The sequence below is a fragment of the Lissotriton helveticus genome, chromosome 8, assembly GCF_964261635.1.
Source record: "Lissotriton helveticus chromosome 8, aLisHel1.1, whole genome shotgun sequence".
In the NCBI taxonomy this organism is placed as follows: Eukaryota; Metazoa; Chordata; class Amphibia; order Caudata; family Salamandridae; genus Lissotriton; species Lissotriton helveticus.
The window spans coordinates 1345205116-1345232772 of NC_136069.1; the positions used below are offsets into that span (position 1 = coordinate 1345205116).

The following is a 27657-nucleotide window of genomic DNA, read 5'->3' on the forward strand; positions in this document are numbered from 1 at the left end:
TTTATATACCTGCTTGTATTCATGGTTTTAGCATATTGGTAGAAATCTACCATCTTTTTACTTTCCTAGTGCTTCTAATCATTTATATCCATTTCTGTCTAGTGGTTGTTTCAGCACACCTATTTTACACTAGAATGACGACTGTTCAATAAATGCTTATTAAAAAACGTTGATATCGTTTATCCTGTGTATCTCTCTGAGACAAAGTGAGCACGAGTGACTGAGCAAAAAGTATTACACTGTTTCCACATTCTTGAGAGATCAGGCTTGTCATGTTTGTTAGTTGACAATAACTATTCTCTCCCTAGTAAGAGGGATTTCTATTGGCACTGTGAGATAGCTGGTATACAGGCTAACATACCTGGTTGGGGTGCTTAGAATCAGCCTGGCACCAATCCTACAGTGTATGTTGTCTAACCGCGCAGATCATATGTAAGTTTTATAGAACTACACAACAGCAGGAAGGCAAAAAGTTCAGGTATGACCCTGCAAAAAGGGCCTAGTCCAACAGATACTTTTTATGAGCTTCTGTAAAAGTATAATTGAAGTACGCCGTATAAATGTAGGTGTCTGCATGAAATGGGAAGTGCAGTCTGTCAAGTTTAAAGGAGTGCATGGTCTTGTGACTGAGGTATGTCTCTATTGTACATGTGTTATGCATCCGAAGATGCTAGATGTGTGAAACACAGGTATACAACTATTTGTATGTTTCTTTTATGTATGATGGCACTTGCAAAAGGCACAGACACATGCAAGCATGCTTTCAGGAACATGGTGAGACTTACAATAGTAAGATGGGAAGGATTGCTGTTTAACATTTTTTAGTTTTTACATTGTGAGCAGTTGGTGAAAAAAGTGCAGTAGAAAAGTGAGGTTTAAGACAAGTTGGTAGAGGGATTAGTGAATAGACTATTTTGTGTGAGTCTCTGGAAAGGTACACTTGAAGTACGCCGTATAAATGTATGTGTCTGCCTGAAATGGGAATTGCAGTCTGTAAAGTTGGAAGGTCTGCATGGTCTTGTGACTCAGGTAGTTCTCTACTTGTACATGTATTCTCACACATGTTCTGGATCTGAAGATGCTACACCTATGAGACAGGTATACAGCTATTTGTATGTTTCTTTTATGTATGATGCCACTAGCAAAAGGCACATACACATGCATGCATGTTTTCAGGAACATGGTGAGACTTACAACAGAAATATGGGAAGCATTGCTCTTCTACATGTTGTTAGGCACAACATTCTTAGGAGTCAGTGAAACTGAAGCTGGAAAAGAAAAATAAGCTTCAAGACATGCTAGTAGAGAGATTAGTGACTGGGGTACTTTGTATGAGTGTCTGGAAAGGTACATTCAAAGTACCCCATATACATTTAGGTGTGTTCTTGAAATGGGAAGTGGCGTGTATGAAGTTTTACGGTCTGCACAGTCATGTGAGTGAGGTATGTCTCTACTTGCACATGTATTCTCACACGTGTTATGCATCTGAAGATGTTAGACATCTGAAACACAGGTATACAACTATTTGTATGTTTCTTTTATGTATGATGACACTTGCAAAAGGCACAGACACATGCATGCATGTTTTCAGGAATATGGTGAGACTTACAACAGTAAAATTGCAAAGATTGCTGTTTTATATTTCTGGAGTTCTCTTGCTTCTTTCTGCACTTCTCTTGACTCTTTTGGCACCTCTGTTGCTTCTTTCTGTACTTCTCTTGCCTCTTTCTGCATCCGTCTTGTCTCTTTCTGCACTTGTGTTGCTTCTCTCTGCACTTCTCTTGTTTCTTTCTGCACCTCTTCTGCTTCTTTCTGTACCCATCTTTCCCCTTTCTGCAGCTCTCTTGCCTCTTTCTACACCTTCTTGCTTGTTTCGCCACTTCTCTTGCGTCTTTCTATACCTCACTTTCATTTCTGTGCTTCTCTTGATTCGTTATGCACTCCTCTTGCTCCTTTGTGCATCTCTGTTGCTTCTTTCTGAACTCTTCTTGCTTTCTTTGTCACTCATCTTGCCTCTTTCTGCACCTGTGTTACCTCTTTCTGCGCCCCTTCCCTCTTTCTGCATCTCTCTTGCCTCTTTCTGCACCTCTTGCCTCTTTCTGCACCTCTCTTGATTCTTTTTGCATCCCTCTTCCTTCTTTCTGCACCCCTCTTCCCTTTTTCTGCACTTCTCTTGCCTCTTTCTGTACCTCTCTTGTCTCTTTCTGTACCCCTCTCCCTGTTTTTGCACCTCACTTGCCTCTTTATGTGCTTATCTTACTTCTTTCTGCAGTTCTCATGACTCTTTCTGTACTTCTCTTGGTTTTTTCTGCACCTCTCCTGCTTTTTCTGCAACCCTCTTGCCTCTTACTACACAACTTTTCCATCTTTCTGCACCTCATTTGCCTCTTTCTGCTCCCTTCTTATTTCTTTGTGCACATCCCTTGAGTCTTTATGCATCTTCCCTCACCTCTTTTGGCACCTCTCTTGCCAATTTATGCACCTTTCTTGCTTCTTTCTGCATATGTCTTGTTTGTTTCTGCACTTCTCTTACCTTTTTCTGTACCTTTTTGCTTCAATCTCCAACTTTCTTGCATTTTCCTGCACTGTGTTCCTTCTTTTTGCATTCCTCTTGCCTCTTTCTGCACTGTTCTTCCCTTTTTCTGCACCTCTGTTGCCTGTTTGTGCTCCTCTCTTGCCTCTTCGTGTATTCCCTTTACCTCTTTCTGTACCTCTTTTGCCACTTTCTGCACCTCTATTGCCTCTTTTTGCGCTTTTTTGTCTCTTTCTGCACTTGTGTTGTATGTTTCTTTACTTTTCTTGCTTCTTTCTCTACTTCTCTTGCTTCTTTCTCTGCCTCTTTTGACTGTTTCTGCACCCATTTAAGTTCTTTGTACACCTGCGTTGGTTGTTTCTGGAGCTCACTTGCTTCTTTTTGTACTTCTCTTGCTTCTTTCTACACATCCATTACTTCTTTCTGTACCTCTTTTACCTTTTTCTGTACCTCTTGCTTCTTTCTGTACGTCGCCTGTCCCTTTTTTCACATCTCTTGCCTTTTTTGCACCTCTCTTGCTTCTTTGTGCACTCCTCTTGCCTCTTTTTGTACCCTTCTTCCCTGTTTCTGTACCTCAGTTGCCTGTTTCTGCACCGATCATGCCTTTCTCTGCACCCCTCTTCCCTCTTTCCTCTTTCTGCACATCCCTCACCTGTTTGTGCACCTCTCTTGCCAATGTTGTGCACGTCTCTTGCTTTTTTTGCACGTTTTGTCACTTTCTGAACCTCTCTTCCCTTTTTTGTACCTCTTTTCCTCTTTCTGCACCTCTGTTGCCTTTTTGCGCACCTCTCTTGCCTCTTTCTGCGTCTCTCTTGCATCCTTCTGCACAATTATTCCTCTTTCATCAGTTGTAATGCCTCTTTCTGCACTTCTATTGCTTGTTTTTAAACATCAGTTGTATACACTTTTCTTGTTTTTTTTTTGCTCCTCTAATGCTTATTTCTGCACCTCTCTTGCCTTTTGTCTGCACTTCTCTTGCATGTTTGTGCACCTCAGTTGTTTCTTTGTGCACCTTTATTGTCTCTTTCTGCACCCCTGTTGTCTCTTTCTGCACCTCTGTTGCCCCTTTCTGCCTTTCTCACATTTTTCTGTAGCTGTTTTGTCCTTTGTGTATTTCTTTTTGCTGTTTCTAAACCTTTCTGTTTATTTCTATCCCTTTCTTTCTCTTTCAGCAAATGTTTTCCTCTTTCTGCAATTCTCTTGCTTGTTTCTACACTTTTGTTTTTGTATGTGTTATAAACAGAATAGCAATGTAATTTTAAGCAATTACTTACTAGTTATTATGAATATTGACATATAATTAATTTTAAATTGTTAAACCCTCCAGTACCAAGATCTGGGCCTAAATCCATCATTTTTTTGCTCACCATGCCATTCCACGTTGGACCCCCCCCCCACATGCAAATCAGTCTTGACCCTGCGCCCAATGGTAACAGTCCAGCCCGAACTGCCAGGGCAGGTCCTCCCTGGACTGGAAACAAGCATCCTAGGACCGGATTTGGGCTTTCAGCCCTCATCAGCCAGAATAGCTTGACACTAGTGGCATGGAGAGCTCGGGACCCACGTCTGGGCATACCAGTCCCACTCTGGGTGACAAATGCAAAAAGAACAATTGATGGACGGAATGCAGAACAATGTCATACATTCACCCCAGTACCACGTCCCACTCGGGGTGACAAATGCCAATTTGGCGTAGGTACCTATGTCATGTTAAGCATCTTTGCAGTTGTAATGAAATACCCTCTGGCCAACAATTGTGGAGGAGGCAGGTCTAACACTGTACTCTTACGCCGACGACACACAGATCATTTTTTCTCTCTGTAACAAAGAGTGCAATAACACCTCTGCTCTAAAAGAAGGTCTGATCCGTGTCTCGAAATGGATGAAGAGTAATTTTTTGAAGCTCAACGGTGACAAAACCGAGGTTGTGATACTGGGCAGAAATAAAGACCTCTGGGGCCCCCACCATTGGCCCTGCGACATGGGACCCACCCCGCAACCGGTAACCGTAGTCCGCAACCTCGGGTTTCTCATTGATGGGAAACTCACAATGAGACAGCAGGCGGTAAAGGTGGCATCCATCTGTTTCGCCACGTTAAGATGGCTACAGAAGATCCTGTGGATGTTGCCCCTTACCACACGAAGAACGGTAGTCCAGGCCTTGGTTGTTTCCCGCCTGGACTATGGCAATGTCCTATATTTGGGATCCGATCAAACAACCATAAAAAAACTTCAGGTTGTACAAAACGCTGCTGCCCGTCTTCTCTGCAATGTCCCTAGAAGATCTTCTGCTTCTACAGCGCTTCGTGACCTGCATTGGTTAAAAATTCCTAACAGAATTAAATTCAAAGCTTTGTGTCACGTTTTTAAAATCAAACACGGCTCAGCCCCTAAATACCTCCAGAATTTTATCCAGGCCTATAAGCCCAGTCGAACTTTAAGATCAGCACTTCATGGTGACTTTTCCATTCCCAGATTTAGACTGGCTAAAATGGGAGGTCGTTCCTTTTCTCATTTAGGCCCAAAATTCTGGAACACTCTTCCTGTCTCTTTAAAGACAGAAACTAATCTTTTTCATTTCCGCAAAGGACTTAAAACCTGGCTTTTCCAGCAGTAAATAATGTATAGCCTTGTAAATATCAGCTCGCAAGTCTTTCTTCTTTAGTCTATCCCTGAGCGCCGGGAAACCCACTGCGGGTAGCTGCGCGCTTTAGAAGTTTAAATAAATAAATAAATAAATAAAATGGTAAAGTTGTTTTTTATTACAATTTTGAAAATGCCACTTTTAGAAAGAGGACATTTTCCTGCCCTTAGCCTTTGTGCCTACAGCCTGTCTTGGGCCACATGACTAGCTGCAGCTGACAGATAGACTTTGTGAATTCCTCCCCGACAGTCTGTAAGTCCTACGCAGCAAAGCCCAGCCCCCTTACTCCACCACTCCGCAAATGTGACAGCTAGTTAAAAAACCTCAGAAATTCACTAAAAAAGCAAAGATTACAGAGACGTTATAGTTAGGAATTAGCATTGAAACAAAACCTTAGAAATTCACTGAAAAAAACAAATGTTATAAGGACATCATAGTTAGCAACTAGAATTTTTAAAAAACTTAGAAATTCCCCCAAAAAAACAAAGGTTACAGGGACATTATAGATAGGGTCAGACTTTACTCATAAGAAACCAGAGAAATTCAGCCATTATAGTTAGTTGAGTTAACTATAACTTGTGCCCCCGCAATGCACTGCCTATGACCTTACATATTACATCACTCATGACATGGTAAGTGACATCACTGATGACATAACTGACGACATGTCATATTTCAGACTGCAACCCAGAAGGAGATATGAGGTAGTAAACTGTGGTTGTTCCCTAAAAATACCATTCTGGGCTGTAAATATAAGGGACTGTCCTCCCGATAATGGTAATAACAATTCAGTGATTTTGAGGGTGTTTACCAGCAAGTTCCTCTTTGAAGTGCAAGAATGTAAGAATTCTTTAATCCTCACTGTGGTAAGGAATTCCTACAGTAAGCACTGCAGTTCTCAGATCACCTTTCGTGGCATCCAAAATTCTACATTTGTAAATGTTACAAGGCGTCCAGAATTCGAAGCTTGCGAACATTGGCTTGGAGTGAAACACAATCGAAGTATTTCTATTAAAACCACAATGGTGTGGTAAACAGTTTAAATAAGTAATTATTCTTGTCGACTTCTTCCCACTTACATTCTATTTCAAGAATGCCTTAAAGATGAGTTTAGAGCCAGGGGGCCAGAAATAATGAGAAACCAAATGTAGCTATATGTGCCAGTTCAGCTAACAAATCCAATGCTCTTTGGAATGTGATCCCTACCAGGAAGACCTATATTACCATACATTCTTTAAATGCCTAAGAGTATATCCAAGAAGAGACTAATATGGATTTACTGGAGTATTTTGACCCTTCTAGAGCAGCTGTTCTGAACCGTTTTGACTTCTGATGACCCCTTAATCATTACTGAAACCAGGAGACCCTAACTGAATCACTCACCCCAGATTTTACTCCACCTCCATCAGATTTTTCTAAAAATCTGGTCAACTGAGACATGCTCCCCACATCATCTGAGTCTAACACCGTCACACACTTCCTTGCCCATGAACTTATAACTACCTTTATTTAACATCCCCACTTTCCTGACCAAAATGTTGTCCCCACATTCCATAAACACGTATGCACAGCATTTTTATTATCAAACTGAGCTTTATGCTTTTCTTAGTGTGATGTTCTGCGAAAATCAAGAACCTCCTCAGTAGGAGACCCTTCATTTCTTCCCGCATTCAACTTCAACCACACCGGATTGAGCTTTTTTTTAGGCTTTCTACCTCTCAATGAGGCAAACGATGCCATTTTGTTAACACAATTGGGTGTGTTACAATTACCCCACCACGTTTATCTTAAAACATTTTTCAGAGAGTTTTGTGTAAAGTCGCTCTCTGTGTACAGTTTTTCACCACCCTATTCATACTCTGCCAAACCATTTGTCTGTGGTTAGTAAAGAGCTGTTTTAAAATGCACAATAGGTAACTCTTTTAGATACACATTTCATGTAAAACTAATTGAACAAATTGAACAACATTGTCCATAATCAGGTATCTGGGAGTCCCTTCACGGGAGAACCCCTCTGTGACAAAATCAATCACAGTTCTGGTGTTAACTGAAGCCACACATTTTGTAACCACCCACTTAGAGGTATAATCCACTAATAACATTGGCTAAAAGTTCAAAGAGCCCGCAATGTCCAACCATAACTTGGTGTAAGGCTATAATGGAATCTCCATGGCGGATAAATGGACTGCATTGTTTTCCTGTATTTGTCATTGTTAGCAAACTGCCAACAATCCTTCACAACTTCTTCAACCTGGCAATCCGATCTTGGCCACCATTACCCTTCTCATTGTCTCGCATTGGTCATGTTTCTTCCCAGGGGCCCCTTATGTGCAAGATTAATCAATTGTTCTTTCAATTGGCAGGGAGTTATTACCTGATTACCCTTAATAACGTTTTCCTCCACAGTGCAAAGCTCCTCCATCACATTTAAAACCCCCTTCACAGAAATGGGAAAAGTTTTATAATCTGGCCAGCTGACAGCTTCACAGATTCCATCGAGGAGTGTCTACAGAGTTGGTTGTGCTGCTCTCACTCACCCGGCGTGATGGAGATAAAGGTCTATCTTAGAGACATCCTAACATCTCAGCGGATACTCGCAATGCATCAGACAGCTGAAGGTACTATCCCTGTGTCAGGCATACTCTTAATGGTGAAGACAATTGGAAGTGTGATCAATTGTACTTGTTAATGGAGGGTTTGTGCTGAAGTGTTCCTTGGCTGCGTGTGCTGTAGAGTCACTGCTTAACCTGGCAATTACGTAATTTACGGACACATAGGTAACATCATGCGATTGAATTATGGTGCGGAGGTGGCATATGAGTTTGAAAGATTTGCAGTAAGGAGAGCAGCAGCATACGTTGACAGTTGATTTGCATGGAAATGTCTGTCAAAGAAACATTATAGTTATAGACTGCAGAACAATAATTTGGAAACTTTGTGGGAGGCATGTTTATGAGAGGCATGCAATGTCCATTTGGGCTGTGATTTCCAAGTGAGGAACTTGTGCTTTATTGTAGAATAGTAGCAGTTGCTGTGTGTGGCAGAGACAGCAACAATATTGACAGCATTGTTGTTAGGCAAATATTGCATGTTGGCTGTAAGGTAGCAGCAGCTTAAGAAAAAAAAAGCCAGTGCTTAAACTTACCAGTTTTTCCCCATTTAGATAAGTAAAATTCATCACTTACTGTGATTTCAAATTTGGTTAGTCAATCATGGCAGTTTAAAATATTTCTCGACCACCGCAATTTTTTACTGACGAGGGTGTGCCTATTTTGCCTTGAAAATGGTGAAAGCAGTTATTTAATTCACATCTACTGGCAATTGGTGGGGAGAAATTCTCTGCTATGAGAAAACAAGCTATATTACTACACAATTTAGGGACTGACGGTAGAAATATATATGAGAGCTTGGATGAGATTAGCATTGGTCATGGGGAGGGGAGCCAGATAATGTGCATGCCATGTTGGTAATGATCCTTCAAATCATTTTGGTTCACAGATTAATATTTTACTCATAATTGTTTTATTAGGATGCAAGGGAAGCAGGAAGAAAACGTGTAGTTACCTAGCATCTTTGAAGACCTTAGCATGTACCTGTGAATTTAAACAACTGGTTTATTCTTTGGTCAGGGATCAAATAGTTAGATGTACCAACAACGTTAAGGTGCAAGAGAAACTTCTAACAAAGAATCCTGATTTGAAGGAGGTTGTGACTATTGTTTAGGGCATGGAAAATACCAGCATGTGGGTGCGTGAGATGAGGGAAGAAAGCGTAAAGATGCTCTAGAGGTAGAGATTACTGTTCACGAAATCAAAAAAGAGGGTGACAAGAATGGGTAACTTAAAGATGTCTCAACATTGAGAATCCCAGGAAATATTCCAACAGTGAAAATACCAATTTGGCAAGAGTGTTGGCATGAAATGTTACAGCTGTGGCAGTAAAGGTCATATTTCCAACAGAACCTCCCTCAGACATCTGGAGGGTGTGAGCATGGTATGTGCCTCTTTTCTCTTCACCGCCGTCCTCTTCCTGTTCACAAGCAATGTATGTGGCTACCCTCAACAAAAGGCCGTGAGGCAGTATGCGGTGGAATGTAGAAAAACCGTTCGCAAAATCATGAACACGTCCACCGCCTGCACAGAGGTGCAGAACGGAACCAAGGGCCCGATATTAACAACAGTGTACAGCGCCTTGAGCGGCGGCTGTGCTTCCAAGCTGTGCTGGCTGTAGCCCATGCTGTAACCCTCATGCTATAACAGAGGTAGTACATGCTTTGGAAGCATCGAGATCTCATTAACACGGGCACAAGGCTTTGCTCCCCCGCCAAGTGTGGAGGTGCAGAACTTTGTGAACAATATACAATTCAGAAAAGCTTTCCTATGTTAGCTGTCTGAAATGTATCATGTCCGTCCTCGCGTGCACACTAGCCTGTGCATTTATTAAAGTCACAAGTGCAACGTCAGCGCTAGAATTAATGTAGGAATCCCACCTTAGTGCTAGCGCTAATACTTCTTGTCTACTTGCCTTAAGACATTAGCAAAGTCATTTACATATATGCGTTTTCCAGGTCACAGCCCTGATACTTGCAGTGTGTATTAACTGCGAGTGTAGAATGGCAGAACCTTAAGCCAGCTTCTATCGTAGGACTCCCAGGATTGGACACATTGTGGGTGGCGTGAGAGTTTCTTCGCGCAAGAAAACATTGTCCACACCTTCTTTTAGGAGCAAGAAAGGCCACTTTTATTTTAGGACAGGTGCATCATCAATATCATAAACATATTCATTATTTATTTATTATTTACATAATTCAACTCTACAGTGAGCCTACGAAACCTAAATCCCAAAACCCCGAACAAACTCCTGCCTACTAACCCTAGCCTACCCAACGCTACCCTTCAGGATGGCCAACCCGCTCCAGGCTGCCCACCCCCACTAACAAAAACCCGCCTACAAAAGAACAAAGGCACCCATCCTAACAGTGGCAAACCTACCTAAACTAAAACAGTGCCTAGAGCACCGCAAAAGAACAAACCCAGAAATAAAGAAAGAAAAAGAAAAAAGAGGGAGGGTGGGTGGGGCAAAACAACCTCCCTACACGCCTCCCGCCACGCAGTTGCTAATCCCCGCCTGACTTCCCCTTTTCAACCCTCTGCTAATCAGCCCCCCACCTGTTGATGTTCCTCGCGCGAACCTGCCCAGGGAGAGACCGGCTCGCGCCTGGCTCTCCCTGGGTCCCCCCTCGCGCAAGAAAACATTGTCCACACCTTCTTTTAGGAGCAAGAAAGGCCACTTTTATTTTAGGACAGGTGCATCATCAATATCATAAACATATTCATTATTTATTTATTATTTACATAATTCAACTCTACAGTGAGCCTACGAAACCTAAATCCCAAAACCCCGAACAAACTCCTGCCTACTAACCCTAGCCTACCCAACGCTACCCTTCAGGATGGCCAACCCGCTCCAGGCTGCCCACCCCCACTAACAAAAACCCGCCACCCAGGAAAACCTTTAGCGTTTTCCTGCCCCACCTAAAGGAAAGGAAGGAGCACACCACAACTGTACTTGAAGAACCTTGCTAATCAAGTCCCTGAGTTCAAGGAGGTAAAAAGAGAGGCCCAAAGCTGAGAGATGCACACCGTCCTCACAAAATAAATGATGTTCAGATACTTGTAAATGATAATGGTTCAAACTGTATATCCCCCAATGTTGACAAAAAAGGCGCATTGTCCTGTTCACTTTCCGTCTAGCCTTTTCCAGGGCAGAATGGGTCCGTGCCCCACGCCAGTGCAAACGGGGCACAAACTCAGTCCATATGAGCATGGTGCTCTCCCATGTGGTTCGGATGATTTCCAGGTCCTGCTTCATTAATTTTAACAAGGTCAGCCCAGAGAGAGAAACCAAGTCATTCTCTCCCAAATGTAGCACCAGGAGATCCGGAGGGCCCCCCAAACACTGCGAAACCAAAGCAGCCAAGGCGGGAAAAAGCCCACCCCAGCGCATTCCCCCTGTTCCATGCCATGAGACTTCATGTGTCATACTGTTCAGGCCAAGTGATCTCCCACAAAGCTGGCTGGCAGCGGCTAAAGCTGCTCGTTTAATAAAAGAGTGCCCCAGTATCCACACCCTTCTTTTGCATCCGGCGACTGATAGCCAGGGACCTAGGAGAGAAAGAAATGTTAGACCAGCCAAAAATGCACTATTTCCTCACATACTTTTCACAACACTTGGAACGCCAACGACCAATGCGTCGGATCTGGGACCAGTCCCACCCCAGGCGGGCGGCCTCCGTCGCCGCACCAATTCTGAAGGAATGGGTACCAAACTGAACAGGGTCCTTCCCCAAACGCAACAAGACCTTACGTAATACAGCCAACAATTGAGATGCCACTATGGGACTACCATCCGCATGACAAAATATGGACCCCTGTAGAAAATGCGGAGAGGACACAAACCCTTCCCATTCCCCAACCGGGCAACATGCAGAGACCCCACTCCTACCAAGGAACACCCACTTACCCCTCCCCATCTGGTCGGTTTTGGATGCCCGCAGCCAAAGTCGCACTCTGTCACTTTCCAACACCACCTCACCGCTGGTCATGCCTACCCTGCCCCGCAACCCCAGCAACTCTGATGCCCGAAATGCCCCAAAGAACAACCACACAAAACACAAACGAAATTTGGCACACTCAAAAGCATCATGACAACACACCTCCAGTTCCGGCAACATCAACTGGAGCAATTCAAACGTCACGGGCTGCCGGAGCTGCTGACCCCCAGCCCGGAGCCTGGCCAAACCTTTCAACAATTTACGAACCAACACCCCCCCAACCGGATCCCTCCCCCACCAAAGCTGTCCATAAAAAGAAACCCCAGCCAATTTACCCGAAATGGTAGTGGGCGCCAGGCCTTTGTCCGCCAGATGTAAAACAAACTGCAAGATGCATTGTTCATCAGACCAACCAGCCCTGAACGGCCCCATCGAAACCTTGCAAAACTGCAGAAACTCAGACCAGGCTTTCACATAACCCCGCCTGGTGGATTCAGCCACAGAATTTTCCACCAAGTGGTGAACCCTCAATCCCCCAGGTCCCATACGTACTGTGGGATCGGTGTTGGTGCCAGGTCCGCCCCAGGAGCTAACTTGCGGAACTCGGACCACTGAAAGCGAGACAAAGAGTCAGCGATGCAATTAGAAGTACCAGGAACATGCCGCGCTTTAAAGACAATATTCAGTTGCAGACACCGCAGCATGAATGCGCGCAGGAGCCGCAAAACCCGCAAATCGCGAGCCTTTTGGTGATTGACAAGGTGTACTACAGCCAAATTGTCCACGTGAAACAAGACGGAACGATTCTGAAACTCATCCCCCCATAGGTGCAAAGCAACCAGCAGCGGGAAGAGCTCCAGAAACGCAATGCTGCGACCCTGATCCTTCCAGTGCGCCGGCCAGCCGGCCGCGCACCATCGACCTTCCCAAAATATTCCGAATCCGTGAGCCCCTGACGCATCAGTGAACAACTGTACTTGCCACACCATGTCCTCATCCGCAAAAAACAAGGACACGCCATTAAAGTCTTGCAGAAAACGAAGCCAGACAGTCAAATCGGCACGCACAGCGGTGGTAATGCGCACCCTATGATGGGGAAGGCTTGCTCCGGACATGGACAGACCCAGACGTCTGCAGAACGTCCTGCCCGCCCGAACAACCCGGCAAGCAAAATTGAGATAACCCAACAACTTCTGAACAGTTTTCAAAACCACTTTCCGCTCCCCCAACACCAGATGTATGAAAGCAGACATTTCCTTCACTTTAGCCACAGGCAGTCTCGCCACCATAGACAGAGTATCAATTTCGATCCCCAAAAAAGTCAGGGACGTACAGGGACCCTCTGTCTTGTCCGGCGCCAAGGGGACACCCAATTCCTCCGCTAGAGCCTGAAAGATGTTCAAAGCCGACTGACACTGCCCAGAGCAACCCTCCCCAATGAAAAGAAAATCATCAAGGTAATGACAGACCAACGCGTGGCCACTGACAAAAGTGAATCGCCACTGCAGGAAGGTACTGAAGGTTTCAAACAGGGAGCATGACACTGAACAGCCCATGGGCAACACCCGATCCACGTAGAAACTACCATCAAAATGCATTCCTAACAGACTGAAATCCCAAGGATGAATGGGCAATAGCCGGAAAGCCGACTGAATGTCGCTCTTCGCCAGCAAAGCCCCAACACCAGCCGTGCGCACGAGCCGTAAGGCATCGTCCACCGAAGCATAAGTGACAGTTGAGTCAGCTGGATCAATAAAGTCATTGATTGAGGAACCCTCGGGCCAGGACAGGTGATGAATAAGACGAAACTCCCCTTCCGCCTTCTTGGGCACCACGCCCAGGGGTGATACAATCAAGTCAGGCAGGGGACAATGCACAAAAGGACCAGCAATCCTACCAGCCGCAAGCTCTGCATCCAGTTTCTTCCGCACCACATGTGGACTCTCCTTCGCAGACTTCAAATTATCCGACCACCTGCCCACCCTGGGTCCCTGATACCCAATCCGAAACCCAATTTTGAAGCCCCAAGACAAAATCTTAGCTGCCTCAAAATCCGGATAATCCACCAGCCAGAGGTCGAGAACCTCCTGCCTAATAGGAGTAGGGGCCCTTGTAAACAGACTGATGGTGCTGCCCCCTGCCCCCAGAACCCCGTCCCTGATCACCCCATCTCTGGCCGGGAAAACACTGGGTGAGGGCGTGCTTCCCTCCACACTGTGAACACTCATGTTTATACCTGCAAGCGGGTCTGTTACAGGAACCTCTGTTAAAATGCCAGCAAGTGCCAGAAGCGGCTGATTGACCTCTGCCCCAAACCCCCGCCCCAGACTGAGCGGGGCGAGCTGAAAAGGGCCGATAAAACACAGGTTGCCCGCTAGCTGTGTGGGTCGTAGCAGGAGGGTTTGCCGATGCCATCCATTGCAACCATAACTCAGAGTCAACCGCACCCCACGAACGCTCAGGAAAAGCGGCCATGCGCGCCCTAAATTCGTCATCGTAGGACAACCAAGCAAAGCCTCCAAAATAACTGTGAGCCTTGCGGATGACATCTGCATATTTAAACATGTCTATCGCTTTCTCAGGATGACGTTGACAATAAACGCTGGCATAAATGAGAAAGGCCGAAGTCCAATTCTCTATGGACTTCGGAACGCGAGGCCTCCGAGCCAATTCTAATTCCTCCTCTTTCGACCCTTCTTTTGCCTGGACATCCCTGTGGAGAAGACGAAAAACATCTACAAAAGCCCCAGACCAGATCAGATTCTTTGTTTTTTCAGATAAATGGGACCCCAAGGGCATCCCCACCCCAGAATAAGGCAACTTTTTCGGTAGGATACTATCCTCCGTTACCCGAGTGGCATCCACCCCGCCATCCCCCGATATAGAAACTTCTTTTGCAACTTGCACAGTAGAAACATTTGAAATTACGGGCCGCTCAAGCCTCGGTGCCAGAGCGACTCGCTCAACCACAACCCCATCACCCGTACCACAGGATCTTGTACTCTTAACCGGGAGACTCTCCCTAGGTTGCACATTTGAAATTACGGGCCGCTCAAGCCTCGGTGCCAGAGCGACTCGCTCAACCACAACCCCATCACCCATACCAACAGATCTTGTACACTTAACCGGGAGACTCTCCCTAGGTTGCCACACTGACCACCACCCATCCTTACCTCTTGGTAACTGCTCCGACTGCTGGGCGACGGCCCCACGATCCCGCTGAGAAGGTCCAGACCACACTGCCCCTCGTACACCTGCAGGGTCCGCTCTAGACTCCTGCAAAACACGAGAAACAGTGGGTTGCCCCAACCCACCCCCCTGGGCCCGTGCTGCCAAAAGCCCAACATCTTTGTCCCTCAATTCCCCCTCTTCCAACTCATCATCATGAAAACTCCCACCGAAAGCTGCATCAGAAAATTCAACTTGATTACTTCCACTGGGCATAGCCCCATCACCAATACCCCCATCATAAAACTGCCAATCAATGGTCTGAAAGCTTTGTGGACAGAAAACTGTAGAAGAGGTATCCGCTCCAGATAGCCCCCCTGAAAGCCCACCACTGGAAACAGCCGTGGGGACAGTTCCCGGGCCCGTAGAAACTGCCAACAGCCGCCCAGCCGAAGGCGCAGATTGAAAACTGCTGCCGCTCAAGCCAGACGATGAAGGGTGCGCGACAACATGGTCCCTGAAAGCTGAACCGCAATTTTCCCCCAAGGGACGGCCCACCGACGCCAGACCATGGACACCTCCCGACCCAGTCGATTGACCCCCCAAGTGGCCACTTGGCCGCCCCCTGGGGACCGGGAACAAGGCTTGCCCCGGGTACTGGGGCGCCCCCTCGTTGAACAAACCCCTCATACCAGGAGCCGGGGGCGTGGGGATGGCAGCCCGAGGGCCAGGCAAACCGGCTGCCACAGCCGCAGTGGCCGGGGGGGGCAGCAATCTAGAGACAGTGCCCACTGGAACCACAGCAGGGGCAGGAGTGGGGACCACAGGAGGGGTTGGAGCCGGCAATGCAGCAGTGAGTGGCCCAGCACCGGCGTCACCCGTGTGCGGGGAGCCAACATCGCGGGGGGGGGCAGGGCCAGGCCCCAGCATGGCAGGAGAGAGCATAAAACACTGGCCATTAAGCCACAGGAGTGGGGAAACCCCCCCCGGAGAATTGGGCACCGTAACGGCAGGGACTACAGGCATACCGGCAGGGGGAGGGGTCGGCGCGTGCCCAAGGGAGTCCAGGCTCCGCCCCCGCTTTGGTTTAGGGCCCGCCTGCAGCCTCCCCGTCTTCCCCGAGACCAAGCCGCCTGAACGCGGAGCTTGACGGCCCGCAGAACGCCCCCGCCTCCCCCCGGGCGCCCCGCGGGAACCAGCACCAAGTAACTGGAATGCACATACCTGCTGGGGGGCGCCCGGGTCACCCGGCGGGGGCTCCACTGCAGCGACCGGCAAAACGAGCATGTGCCCGTCCGCAGGCGTGGCCGCCTCGCCGTCTTCCTCCTCCTCCGGGCCCGGGGTTAAACAAGCGTCCACGGCCCTGGAAACGCCCTCGGAAGCCTTGCGAGGTGGGCGGGCCAGTCCGACCCACGCCTCCGCTGGGACACCCGGCCGCAGCAGGTCCTCGCGCCCGGCATCGCAGAGGAACCGCACGGCCCTCCTGACCTCCTCCACGTCCTCCATGTGGTCAGAGAAAACCCAGGTACGACAAATACACGCCGCAAAACAACCTCCCTACACGCCTCCCGCCACGCAGTTGCTAATCCCCGCCTGACTTCCCCTTTTCAACCCTCTGCTAATCAGCCCCCCACCTGTTGATGTTCCTCGCGCGAACCTGCCCAGGGAGAGACCGGCTCGCGCCTGGCTCTCCCTGGGTCCCCCCTTCTTAGAAAGCTGCAGTTTGATTTGCAAAGGACACATTGATTCTACACCGCTACATTTAGAGTAGATTAACCAAACTTTTGGGATTGCCAAAGAGTGATAGGAGTACAACTGTCAAGCTTTCCAGACTCCAGGTGTACTCAGATGTATATTTATTTGTACATGGAAATGTCACATTTTCCGAGCCTCGTGCAACACCTTTTGTTGTGCTTGAAACTTAAGGCGCAGCTTTTTACTTTTCATTACAGCCTAAGCATAGAGATCTGGTTTCTGTTTGCCCCATTTGTTAACATCAGAGAGTCGTTCCTGAACTGATCGGTGGACTGACTCCCGCCCAAATCAGCCACACCCCGGGCATCGCTAGAGTGACTCTGGACCGACAGCTCCTCGTTGTGAATGTCCTTACAGACCAGACTGGTGCGCAGGTTAGGCAGGATGCGTGAGGAGGGAGCATTGAGGGTCCCCACAATCCAGGCGAGACGGTGGTGGTGTTAAAGGGCTCCCCTTCGATGCCTTTTGGCTGGGTTGGCGCGAGAAATATCACTCGTACATACGCTGTCCTGAGCCGGAAGTCCAGAAAGGACCGGAAGCGGCGCGTGTCCAGTGCTGAACACCCTCTACCGAGTCTAACCTGACTGCTACAGTTAGTGTAAATCCAGTCTTCTCCGAAGAGAATTTACGCTGCTGAATCTGCGAATCAAGCTAAGCGTGCAATTAAGTTTTCTTCACATGTTCTTCATGGGCATAATTCTCTGCGGGTAAAGACTTCACATTTTCAATGTGGCGCATGACAATTTTAGCATAAAATAGTGAAAGGCAGCAGCATAAATTGATACAATGTGCGTGTGTTCTTTACTTACCTTCTCTGGCGATTTACATCTAAAACCAATTACTTCTCTTGCTTCACATGTTAAACCCTTAACTCAGGGCGCGTCAATGAACAGAATGAAAAATCCGGTTAAATAATATAGACGAGGAAATTTGTAGCCCGTGTATTACACTTGAAATATGGTGCACACGTGATGTTCAAGTGCCACGTTCTTGTGGCAAAACGCGCACTCGGGTGCAGTCAGCTGATACTCCAGCTCGATGGGACTCGCCCTCTCTTTTAGGCATTACTTTATAGCTATTAACTCAGTGCAACCACAATATATTTCAATACAATTGTCAGTGTTCCCGCTATGTAAATGTTTTCTTTAATGTGTGCGCCTGACAGTTTTACATTTTCTGCCCCGAATATTTTATCTTATTCTATTGTGTTTGGGCAGCGGTGGCAAAGTTTTCGTGTCCGTGCAGCGCTGTCCATTATGTAAAGCTTCAATGAGCTGCACCACCTGTGCTCAAAACCCAATGGCACTTTTTATAAGCAAGTGTCAAGGTGTGCAGGGGTTGGCAGAATATGGAAGATAGGGACTATCACGATCTCTTCATATATGCTGTTTAGAAAGCTAATTAATATACATTTGTGTCCTCAATTTTCAAACTCAAAAAACTAAAGCAATACTTCTCAGCTTGCTATCAAAAATCATTTTGATCGTCCATTAAATAAATAAATCTATCTATCTATCTATCTATCTATCTATCTATCTATCTATCTATCTATCTATCTATCTATCTATCTATCTATCTATCTATCTATCTATCTATCCTGCTTTCTGTTTATGCGTGCTGTCTGGTGTCCGATTCTTTGCTTCTCTTTCTGGCAATTTAAACTATGTTTATAGCTCATATCCATTCAGTTTGTGTTCTTATTTGCAACTTACAATAAGAGGCATGCGTACATAGCATAGGGGTGTGTGACAATAAGAATGTGCAGGTGCATAAGGCCACATCAGATGCGGCAGGCGTTGTATGTCTGATGTACTGATATTTTTTCAAACTGAAACATTAGTTCTGTTATTTGCAGAGAATGTTCACTTAAGCTCATCTGTCGAATGTAAATACCCTTTAATACTGCACTATATGCATAGCCTCACATACATGCATTCTCAGTTTGTTTGTTATAAGTTTTAGTGAATAATGTGTTTTATGCAATACTTTCTCCAAACATAAATGTGCAATCTAAGAACTACTGAGCCAAAGAGCCACAAATTCAAAGTTTCTTAAACACATCCAACCACATACACACAAAATATTGATCATCACAATGGAGCACATTGGCCTCCAGGATGTGACAAATGTCCAGTAATGACCTGTTCATTACTGTCTCCAGACCCCTGTTTGTCTCAGTGGACTAAAGCATCTACCCCAGGGATCTGTGTTTCGCCTCACAGTCACATATTCAAATCCTGGCAGTTCTACCCAGCTATTCATCCTTCCGAGGTCGATAAAAGGAGTGCTATTGAGTTAGATAAAAAAAACACACATCTGCCATTCAGCACAAAGATGTCGTAAATGAGTGATTCCAAATACACAACATGTGGTTATACAAGTCTGCGAGTTGCATGTGTAAAGGCCTCCAGACATTTGCACTTTGCTTTTGGAAACCGGCGTAGACCCACTTCTTCGCTTCTGAACGCCAGCACATGTGAAATCACAATATATTTTAAAAACGTTCACACATATAATGCCACAACCAAGAAGACAAGTTAACCGCTGGAAAAATAAACAGGCTGAACCAACTGAACGCAGATACAGTTAACATTTGACCTGATGATCAACATATGTGTATGTTATCACATGTGTATGCCACTGGGGTAAAGCACTCAACCAGCAGATGTGCTCTGAGGTCGTTTTAAAAGCAATGCATGCATGCACGAGCTCGCAGACCCTGCCCCAAATATTCATGGCGTCCCGGCGCGCCCACACAGGCGCACTCACCTGCCGTTCTTGGTGACGATCATTTCGTTGGTCACCTCTTTGAACTTGTGCCACAGCTCGCCGTCCTCCAGGGTGACCTGCAGCTGCTTCTCCGTCGGGTCCCCCTTCTCCCTCCCGGCCTGCAGCTCGCTCTCCACCACATTGAGCAGCCTGGACACGGCGCAGTCGGCGTCCTTGCAGCCGGCATCAGTCATGGTGGCTTAGAGGGTCCCCTCAAACTTTTCACCACACTGTGAACAGCCTCAAGCTAATAATTGTAAATGCGTGAGGTAGGGACAGCCGAGCGACTGGACTCCCATCACAGAGGGGGGGGGTCCTGCCTCCTCCTCACCTGGCGGCCTCCAATAACACGACACCAGTTCCTTTCTTAAGGGTTTGCGCAACCGGGATTCAGCACTAATTATTTGGAGGGTCAGGTGGGTGACAGGTTGACTTTCTGATTGGTCCGCTTATAAATAGCAGACATTCAAGGCAAGCACTCCATGATAATTGCCACGCGCAGTCCTTATCAAGAGTTCCCGCCTTTACATGTGAGGGCCGCTTTCTGCTGAGAGGCCGATAATTGGACAGCTCATCAAGGGAAATTATGTACGTAACGACCGGAAGAAAAGTGGTGACATCGTGTCGTGTGTCTACATGTGCAAATGAACAGTGTCCCGTCTAAAGTGCTCCTTAGCCCGAGCCAAGCGCGCAGTCAATAACTGGTAGATGATTCGGTTCGAAAGACACCTGTTCAGCCTTAAACACAACCCTATTGATTCAGATACTATCCTTAGAAATGTTAACAAAAATATCTGCACTTATTTTTGCCTCTCTTGCCCATGCGTCACCATAGTGTTTTGGGAGGAGCAAGTAATATCCACACTTGACAAATATGAAGTCAAAACACGTTTAGGAAAAACATGCATGATTGACTAGGAAGAAAGCAGGGAAACTGGTTTGCCTATTAACATAACAATAGGGGAGGAACTGATATTCGAAAACGGTTTACCTAAAATTCTCAAGTAAAGATCACATTTAAAAAAAGTCTTTCAATATAGGGTTCCCAATCCCCAGCCAGTGTTTTTCTGCGTCCCTTAACTGTGACATGCTGCATTGAGACGGGTAACAAGTCAGTTGTTTTAAAAAGCAATGCATCTTTGCACTGGCGCAAAAAAGCGGGCAGACGCGTCTCTGCCATTTTTGCTTCTTTTATAAAACGGAATACGGCAAACAGTTTTTACTCCAGTGGATATTACAGGAGATATTACTTCACTAGGCCTAAGATGGAGGAATCGAACTCTGAAGCTATGTTATATACTGACTGAATAGATTGTAAGGGAGGCTCTAATTTTCCAATCTTACTGATTTTTATGGAGAAATATAGAGACAAAACCCGTTTTCCTCAGTGTGTTTATTTAAAAAAAAAAGAGAAAAATGCAGCAAGTAGGTCTTCATTTGAACGTCGCCAGGTCAAACGCAGTACATTTTGACAGCTTAAGGTTAAAAAACAGGATTCATTTTCTTAATGTTGCCTAAATGGTTTCAGATTTACATCCCTGCTAGAATCATAGGGCTAAAGTTTTAAGGATATTAAATGATTTATTATATGGGATTATTACGAGAACTGAATTATCAGTGTAACAAACGTTGAAATATATTTATTTTTTATTTTAAAATTTGTAAAGCGCGCAGCTACCTCCAATGGAGGTGTCCCTGTGCTAAGTCAGTCGAATAACAAAGGACACACACAAGCTTAATGACGGTTGAAGAGCCAGGTTTTTAAAGATCGCCTGAAAGCAGGTTCTGGTTCAGTCAGGCGGAGCGGGAGCGGCATGGCATTCCACAGGTTGCGTTCGCCAAACCTCGCTTTGCGAAAGCGGGGAGTGGTGAGGAGCTGCAGGTGTATAGATCTCAAGGCCCGGTCATGATGGTAGTTTTGGAGTCTGACTCTCAAGTATGCCGGGCCTCGGCCCCTGGTTGCTCTGTATGCCAGGGTGAGTGCCTTGAATTCTATTCTCCTTATGACGGGCAGCCAATGGAGGCTTCATCGGTGGGGAAATATGGAGTGATGGTAAGGCACCTTGCAAATCAGTCTAGCCGCTGTATTCTGTATCATTTGCAGTCTGCGAATCAGATATGCTGGGAGACCCAGGTAAAGACCATTGGCATAGTCCAGATGGGATGTAATTAAGGCATGGAACCACCGCCCTCCTGCAGTCTATCAGTAGGAAGTGGAGGAACTTCCGCTGGTGCAACTTCATTTTTTCACCTACCCCAAAAAAAATAAGGAAACATACCAATAAAATAAGATAAAATATATAGTTAAATACATAACGAAATTTCAAACATGAATATCACAGTGCTGTCAATTCTAGGTATAATAATTTTAGATGAAAAATCAAAATATTAAATAAGATCTGAGTCTATAAATAACCTATTTAAAAAAGAAAATAAAGAAACGGATTTTGCAATATTTCGCGATTGGTCTACTAAGAAATGGAATAAACTGGTTTCACCTGAGAGTATCATATTTGAAAGTGGGGGACTTGTATCTTTACAAACTGTTTATATAAAAGCACAGCCAATCAGTTAGTGCTATAGCAACCCTGTTGCACAAACCATTTGCTCCAGTCCCTATCTCCATGCCACAAAAATTGTGAAAATAGATTTTTGTCTTTATTTATTTAACCAGTGCAAAGTTTTTATAATTAATCCCAAAGAAGAGCTTTGGTTGTGAGCCAAATATAGACTGTTGTATCAAGTCGTAAAATCATGTGCTCTAAACCTTATATACACGACGATTTCTAAGTGTTATTGCTCCAACTATAGAGAGCTGAATGCCACCACTAGTTCACAAGGTCAAATTCCAACAAAACACAGAATTAATCAAACTTCCAAGATTAAAAAATTGTAGAGCAATCAGTTTGTTACTGTGCTTTGAGACTCTGGTGAATATGTGATTAATGGCTTCTGTTGTGAAATATTTGAAATCGGTAAAAATCAAGACTATTCAATGCGAGACTTTGAGATAGAATTTGAAGACACAATGCAGCATATCCTACAGAGTGTGGTGTTGCTTTAAACACATGAAAGAAAAAGATAAACAGCGAACATATGACTTCCTGTGGCTATCTCACATTAAACCGTTTAAGTTGAGTTCCACAGTGATACCTACATTCCTCAGCAAAACCTGTAAACTTTTGGAGTGCAGTTTGATTGTTTAACATTGCCACTGTGATGATCTGTGATTCATTGGTTGAAGAAGCAGTTACTAATACGTAGGTATTATACTCAATGTTTCAGACATGAAGAGGGAAAATATGACCCTCAAAGACACATAATATATGGTAGCAGGTTAAGCACAAGGCTCCTCTTCAGAAAAGTGGAATGACATTTGTCCAGGTTTATAACGCAACAGTAAATCACAAACGAGTGGCATCTACATCTATATTTCATGGTGTCATAGATGTGGATTTTGGGAAGACAACAGAGGAGGAGGTGGAGGGTCAGGGCTTTGCAATCGGCCAGAGTGAGTAAGGAGTACTTGGGAGGTACAGATTTAGCAAGAAGGTGATCTTTGATCTCAATCATTAACTTCAGCCATTGCTAGGCTCAAACACAGCACAGGCAGTCCCTGCTAACACTCATAGGGTCCCAGAATGCCAGAAGGTGTCTTCAGTATTCCTACTGGCCACTGGCAGCGGTCATTAAACACATGCCACAGTAATTGGCATGTACCAAAGTTCTTTCTTATATGTGTCTCATCATTATGGATGCAAAGCTATAGACGACGAACAGACACATCACTCACAGAAACACCTACAATGTTGCAACATACTAAAGCGACATTTTACAACACATACTGTTATTGGCTGCGTTGATGGAATCCACATTCCGATCTGTACACTAGAAACAGCATTATCCACCCTGTGTTTGGAAGAAATTGCTGTTTCTTGTTCTCTTTTATTATTATATGATGTTTCAGTGTCAGTTGTTGTAGTTCATGAAAATGTATTGAATAATGACACATAATGTCGTTGATGAAGTATTGCTAATGCAAAACCATGTATCCTATATTTTGAAAATAATAAAAATAAAAAATAAACACCCTGTGCCAGCCGCAATGCTAGCAAAATAAATAATCATTACTTTGATCTGAACAGACGTTATCTTGCACCCAAGACCATTTTTTAAAGGCATTCACACATTCGTGTTTTGTTAGGTGAATGTCTTGCAATAATATGACGCTCGTCTCCGATCTCTTCACAAACTCCATTACTCGACCTAACTTCTTTGCAGACCTCAAACAATTTACATTCCAGGATACAAAGTGCACTAAATTCTTCATCATCTATCTATCCTTAAACCTCTACCAATACCTTCTAAGTCAATCTTGTGTTGACCTACCCTTTGTATACATACACTAATACACAAGTCAGCATAAGTTAGTAGGGACCAGCCATCACATAGCTGAAAGAGGACTGTATTTTTTATTTTTTTCCCAAATGCTCCAAACCACCCGTGTCCGCTCCCCCACCCCTATCCGCCCCCCACCCCCTGTGAACCCACTCACCCTATCTCTAAGGCAAAAGGCCTTCGAGGTCCCGCAGTGCAAAAAGAGAATCTAGTACAAAATTATAAAAGGTATATAAACAAATATCTTATATATTGTATATTCCTATACATTTCCTATATATTTAATAACCCTTATGTATCTCTTACATATAATGTGTCTTACTACTCAGCAGTGCGGATTCTCTATAAACACCTATATACATTGATGGAGCGAGATTCAGAATGATATTTTATTCTGGCTCGCAAACTTAAACTTCCATAATAATATAACCGTATTAACTAGTTTGTGATGAATTATTAACCAACATAGTTTTAAAAATGCATTTACACAACACGAGGGACTAACTTATGTGCTCTTTGTTGCAAAAGCAAGTGTGTATAAAATAATAAACTAATCTTGTCTATTGTCTTTGTCAGTATTAAATGCAGCTGTTTAATTAATGGCATGTGCTTATTTGTGTGCTTCTGTTATGTCTTTACGTCTTTTATGTGGCATAAGCTCGTGGAGAATCCTGCGGCCTATAAGAAGAAGGTTAATATGAAATGCAGCTTTGTGTGCACAGCTAGGTAACATAAATTAATGGGTTCATAATTAGCAAAGGGGGTGGGTAAAAGAATGGGTCTCAATTCTCTAATTAATTGATGTCTTGTGTTTGTTTAAATAATATTTTTCGAGTGAGGCCAAAAGGGTACTTTTGAAAAGATGGCGTCGTCAAGTCCTGTCCAAAAAGAGCAAGAGCCCTGCATGGAAGTGGAAACTTTTACCACGTTGAAAAATATTTACAAACTCAAATGAAAATTATGTTATACGTGCTCTTGGAGAGACAGACCCAAGGACAGGAAGCGGCAAAGTTTGCTAAGCTAAGGAAGTCACAGACTGTAACTCGTGAAATGTTTCATTTTCGAGGAAGCCAAAAGTCACGGAGAATAGTGGACAATAGAGTCAAAGAAAAGGCTCGATTTTGGTATGGAGACGTGATGACACGTAATGGACTGACATCAGTTAGCCAATGAGGACACTGAATGGCAAAGAAAAAGTGTACTTTTTAGTGAGATTAACTAGACAGAAAGGTATAAAACTTGGCCCCATGGGAAGGAGGGAGTCTTCTCGCTTTCCGATTCCTGAAGGGCGTGTCGTGCTGTTGGACTCTTTGGCGCATGTTGGACCTGGGCCTCTTGGCAGGGTCATCCCTAAACTTTTTGCCTTCCTCCAATACTCTCGCTGACCTGTTTTTGTTGGTTTAATGACTCTGGGCACTTTGCCACTGCTGACCAGTGCCAAAGTGCATATGCTCTCCCTGTGCAAAAAGTATATGTGATTGATATACCTGATTGGTTCATTGGATTTACTGTCAGTCCCCAGTAAAGTGCACCAGGAGTGCCAGGGCTTGTGAATGCCAATACTGCTAGTGGGCCTGCAGCGCTGGTTGCGCCACCCACAGAAGCAGCCTAAAAAGGTGTCTAGGGTCTGCCATTGCAGAACCTGCGTGCAGTCTGGTACTGTCATACTGGCTGGGCAAGTGCACACACTTGCCAGCCCCTAAACCTTCCCTTAACTTCATATTAGTCACCCCTATGGTAGGCCTGAGGGCAGGGTGCATTGTAAGTATAAGGTAGGACATGCCCTGATGTGTGTGGCATGTTCTAATAGTGAATTACTGCCAAATTCGTTTTTCACTATTGTAAGGCTACCAGTTCCCTTCTAGGCCAGATGGGCTGCTGGAATTATTACACTCTATAATCCCAGCAGGCTCAGGGAACATGGTAGAAATTAATGTTTAGTATGCCTGAACTCCGAATAATAAAATACTTCTTTTAGTAAAGTTTATTTTAATATCCTGTGTTTGCAAATGCTACTTTTAGAAAGCTTTTTTTTTTTTCAAAAAGGGGGTGGTGATGGACAGAGTATCTGAGTTAATCAGAACACTCCTACCCAGTCAACAGATCAGGGCTTGATCCATCACCGTTTTTTAGCTCACTGCACCATCCCAGTTCAGAACCTGGCTATATGCAAATTAGTCTGTCCCTGGCCCAGTGCATCATGGGAACAGGGCAGACCAAACTACCAAGCCAATTCTTCACCGGAAAGGAAACAAGCTTCCGGGGACCGGTTTCTGGCATTACAGCCGTCTTCGGCCCGGCTTGCTTGAATCCTGATGGTGCAGTGAGCAAGGGACTCATGTCTGAGCATACCCTTCCACACTTGTGGTGGCCAAAATAATTTCAAAAAGGGGGTGGTGATGGACAGAGTATCTGAGTTAATCAGAACACTCCTACCCAGTCAACAGATCAGGGCTTGATCCATCACCGTTTTTTAGCTCACTGCACCATCCCAGTTCAGAACCTGGCTATATGCAAATTAGTCTGTCCCTGGCCCAGTGCATCATGGGAACAGGGCAGACCAAACTACCAAGCCAATTCTTCACCGGAAAGGAAACAAGCTTCCGGGGACCGGTTTCTGGCATTACAGCCGTCTTCGGCCCGGCTTGCTTGAATCCTGATGGTGCAGTGAGCAAGGGACTCATGTCTGAGCATACCCTTCCACACTTGTGGTGGCCAAAATAGTTTCAAAAAGGGGGTGGTGATGGACAGAGTATCTGAGTTAATCAGAACACTCCTACCCAGTCAACAGATCAGGGCTTGATCCATCACCGTTTTTTAGCTCACTGCACCATCCCAGTTCAGAACCTGGCTATATGCAAATTAGTCTGTCCCTGGCCCAGTGCATCATGGGAACAGGGCAGACCAAACTACCAAGCCAATTCTTCACCGGAAAGGAAACAAGCTTCCGGGGACCGGTTTCTGGCATTACAGCCGTCTTCGGCCCGGCTTGCTTGAATCCTGATGGTGCAGTGAGCAAGGGACTCATGTCTGAGCATACCCTTCCACACTTGTGGTGGCCAAAATAATTTCAAAAAGAAAGCTAGCATTTGCTTGTCTAACCATTTCAGCCCGCCTCTGCTTTGTGTGTATCTGACTGTCTGAGTGTGTGAGTGACAGGGCTGGGAGTTGACAGGTGGTGAATAGCAGGATGACACCTTAGTGGGTGGTGGGAGTTTCCCCTGAATGATGCATCAGGCTGTGCTCTGCTTCCACAATGCTGGCTCCGCCCTCCTGGGGAGCGACTGATGACTCAGCCTGCACCTGGCCCAGGAAGGACCGAAGCTTGTCAACAAAGTGCTCAGGCTGCCCCTGTCCTCACAATGCCGGCTCCGCCCCCCTGGGGAGCGGCTGATGTGCCTGCCCTCACACTGAATGCAGAAGCAGAAGTACCCACCACAAGTGCTCAGGAACTGAGAGCAGTTATGCAAAGGCCCCCCTGGCCTGTAAGAACAAAAGAAACTGGGTATAAAAGTAGGAGCCCTGCTCCATGTAAATTAGATCCTGTTTGCGCTACAGAAGAAACTCTGCCCGAAGAGAAGGACCTGGAAGGACTACAAGGAGGAGTGCTGTCTCTGGCCTGTGTCTGGTGTCTTGCTGCAGAAGGAGAGGAAAAGAAGAGACTACAAGAGACTTTTGCTTTTATTGAACTTTGTGCCAAACTCTGCTGAAAGATCTCCAAGGGCTTGCCTGTGAACTTGCCCCCTGACCAGCGCCCCAGGAACAGTGGGCGCTACCCCTCTGAAGAAAGCTGCTGCTGGCGTGTGCTGTGTGTCTCTACAGCGCCGAGTGAAGGAG

At 45.4% G+C, this 27657-nt stretch overlaps 2 protein-coding genes across 2 annotated transcripts in view; both read right to left on the reverse strand.

Moving 5' to 3' along the window:
• Positions 1–19616, reverse strand: part of TBX19 (T-box transcription factor 19) — a 214169-nt gene extending 194553 nt beyond the window's left edge. The window contains exon 1 of the mRNA XM_078656193.1: positions 19423–19616. Coding sequence (XP_078512319.1) covers positions 19423–19616 — 194 coding nt within the window. The remainder of the gene's footprint in view (positions 1–19422) is intronic.
• On the reverse strand, positions 10006–15538 carry LOC144771971 (uncharacterized). The gene is made up of 2 exons (XM_078656192.1): positions 14904–15538; positions 10006–11341 (listed from the first exon to the last, which is right to left on the reverse strand). Exons 1-2 carry the CDS (start codon positions 15172–15174, stop codon positions 10692–10694), a joined length of 921 nt encoding a protein of 306 aa, XP_078512318.1. The 5' UTR covers positions 15175–15538; the 3' UTR covers positions 10006–10691.
• Positions 19617–27657: the final 8041 nt, after the last annotated feature.

Bases quoted from the DNA above. Each gene is read 5' to 3' on its own strand.
- LOC144771971 (XM_078656192.1), bottom strand. From the start codon at position 15,174: ATGCCCAGTGGAAGTAATCAAGTTGAATTTTCTGATGCAGCTTTCGGT. The intron at 11,342-14,903 runs GTAAGGATGGGT...TTTCTCTCCTAG, and splicing joins GTCGGAGCAGTTACCAAGAG to GTCCCTGGCTATCAGTCGCC.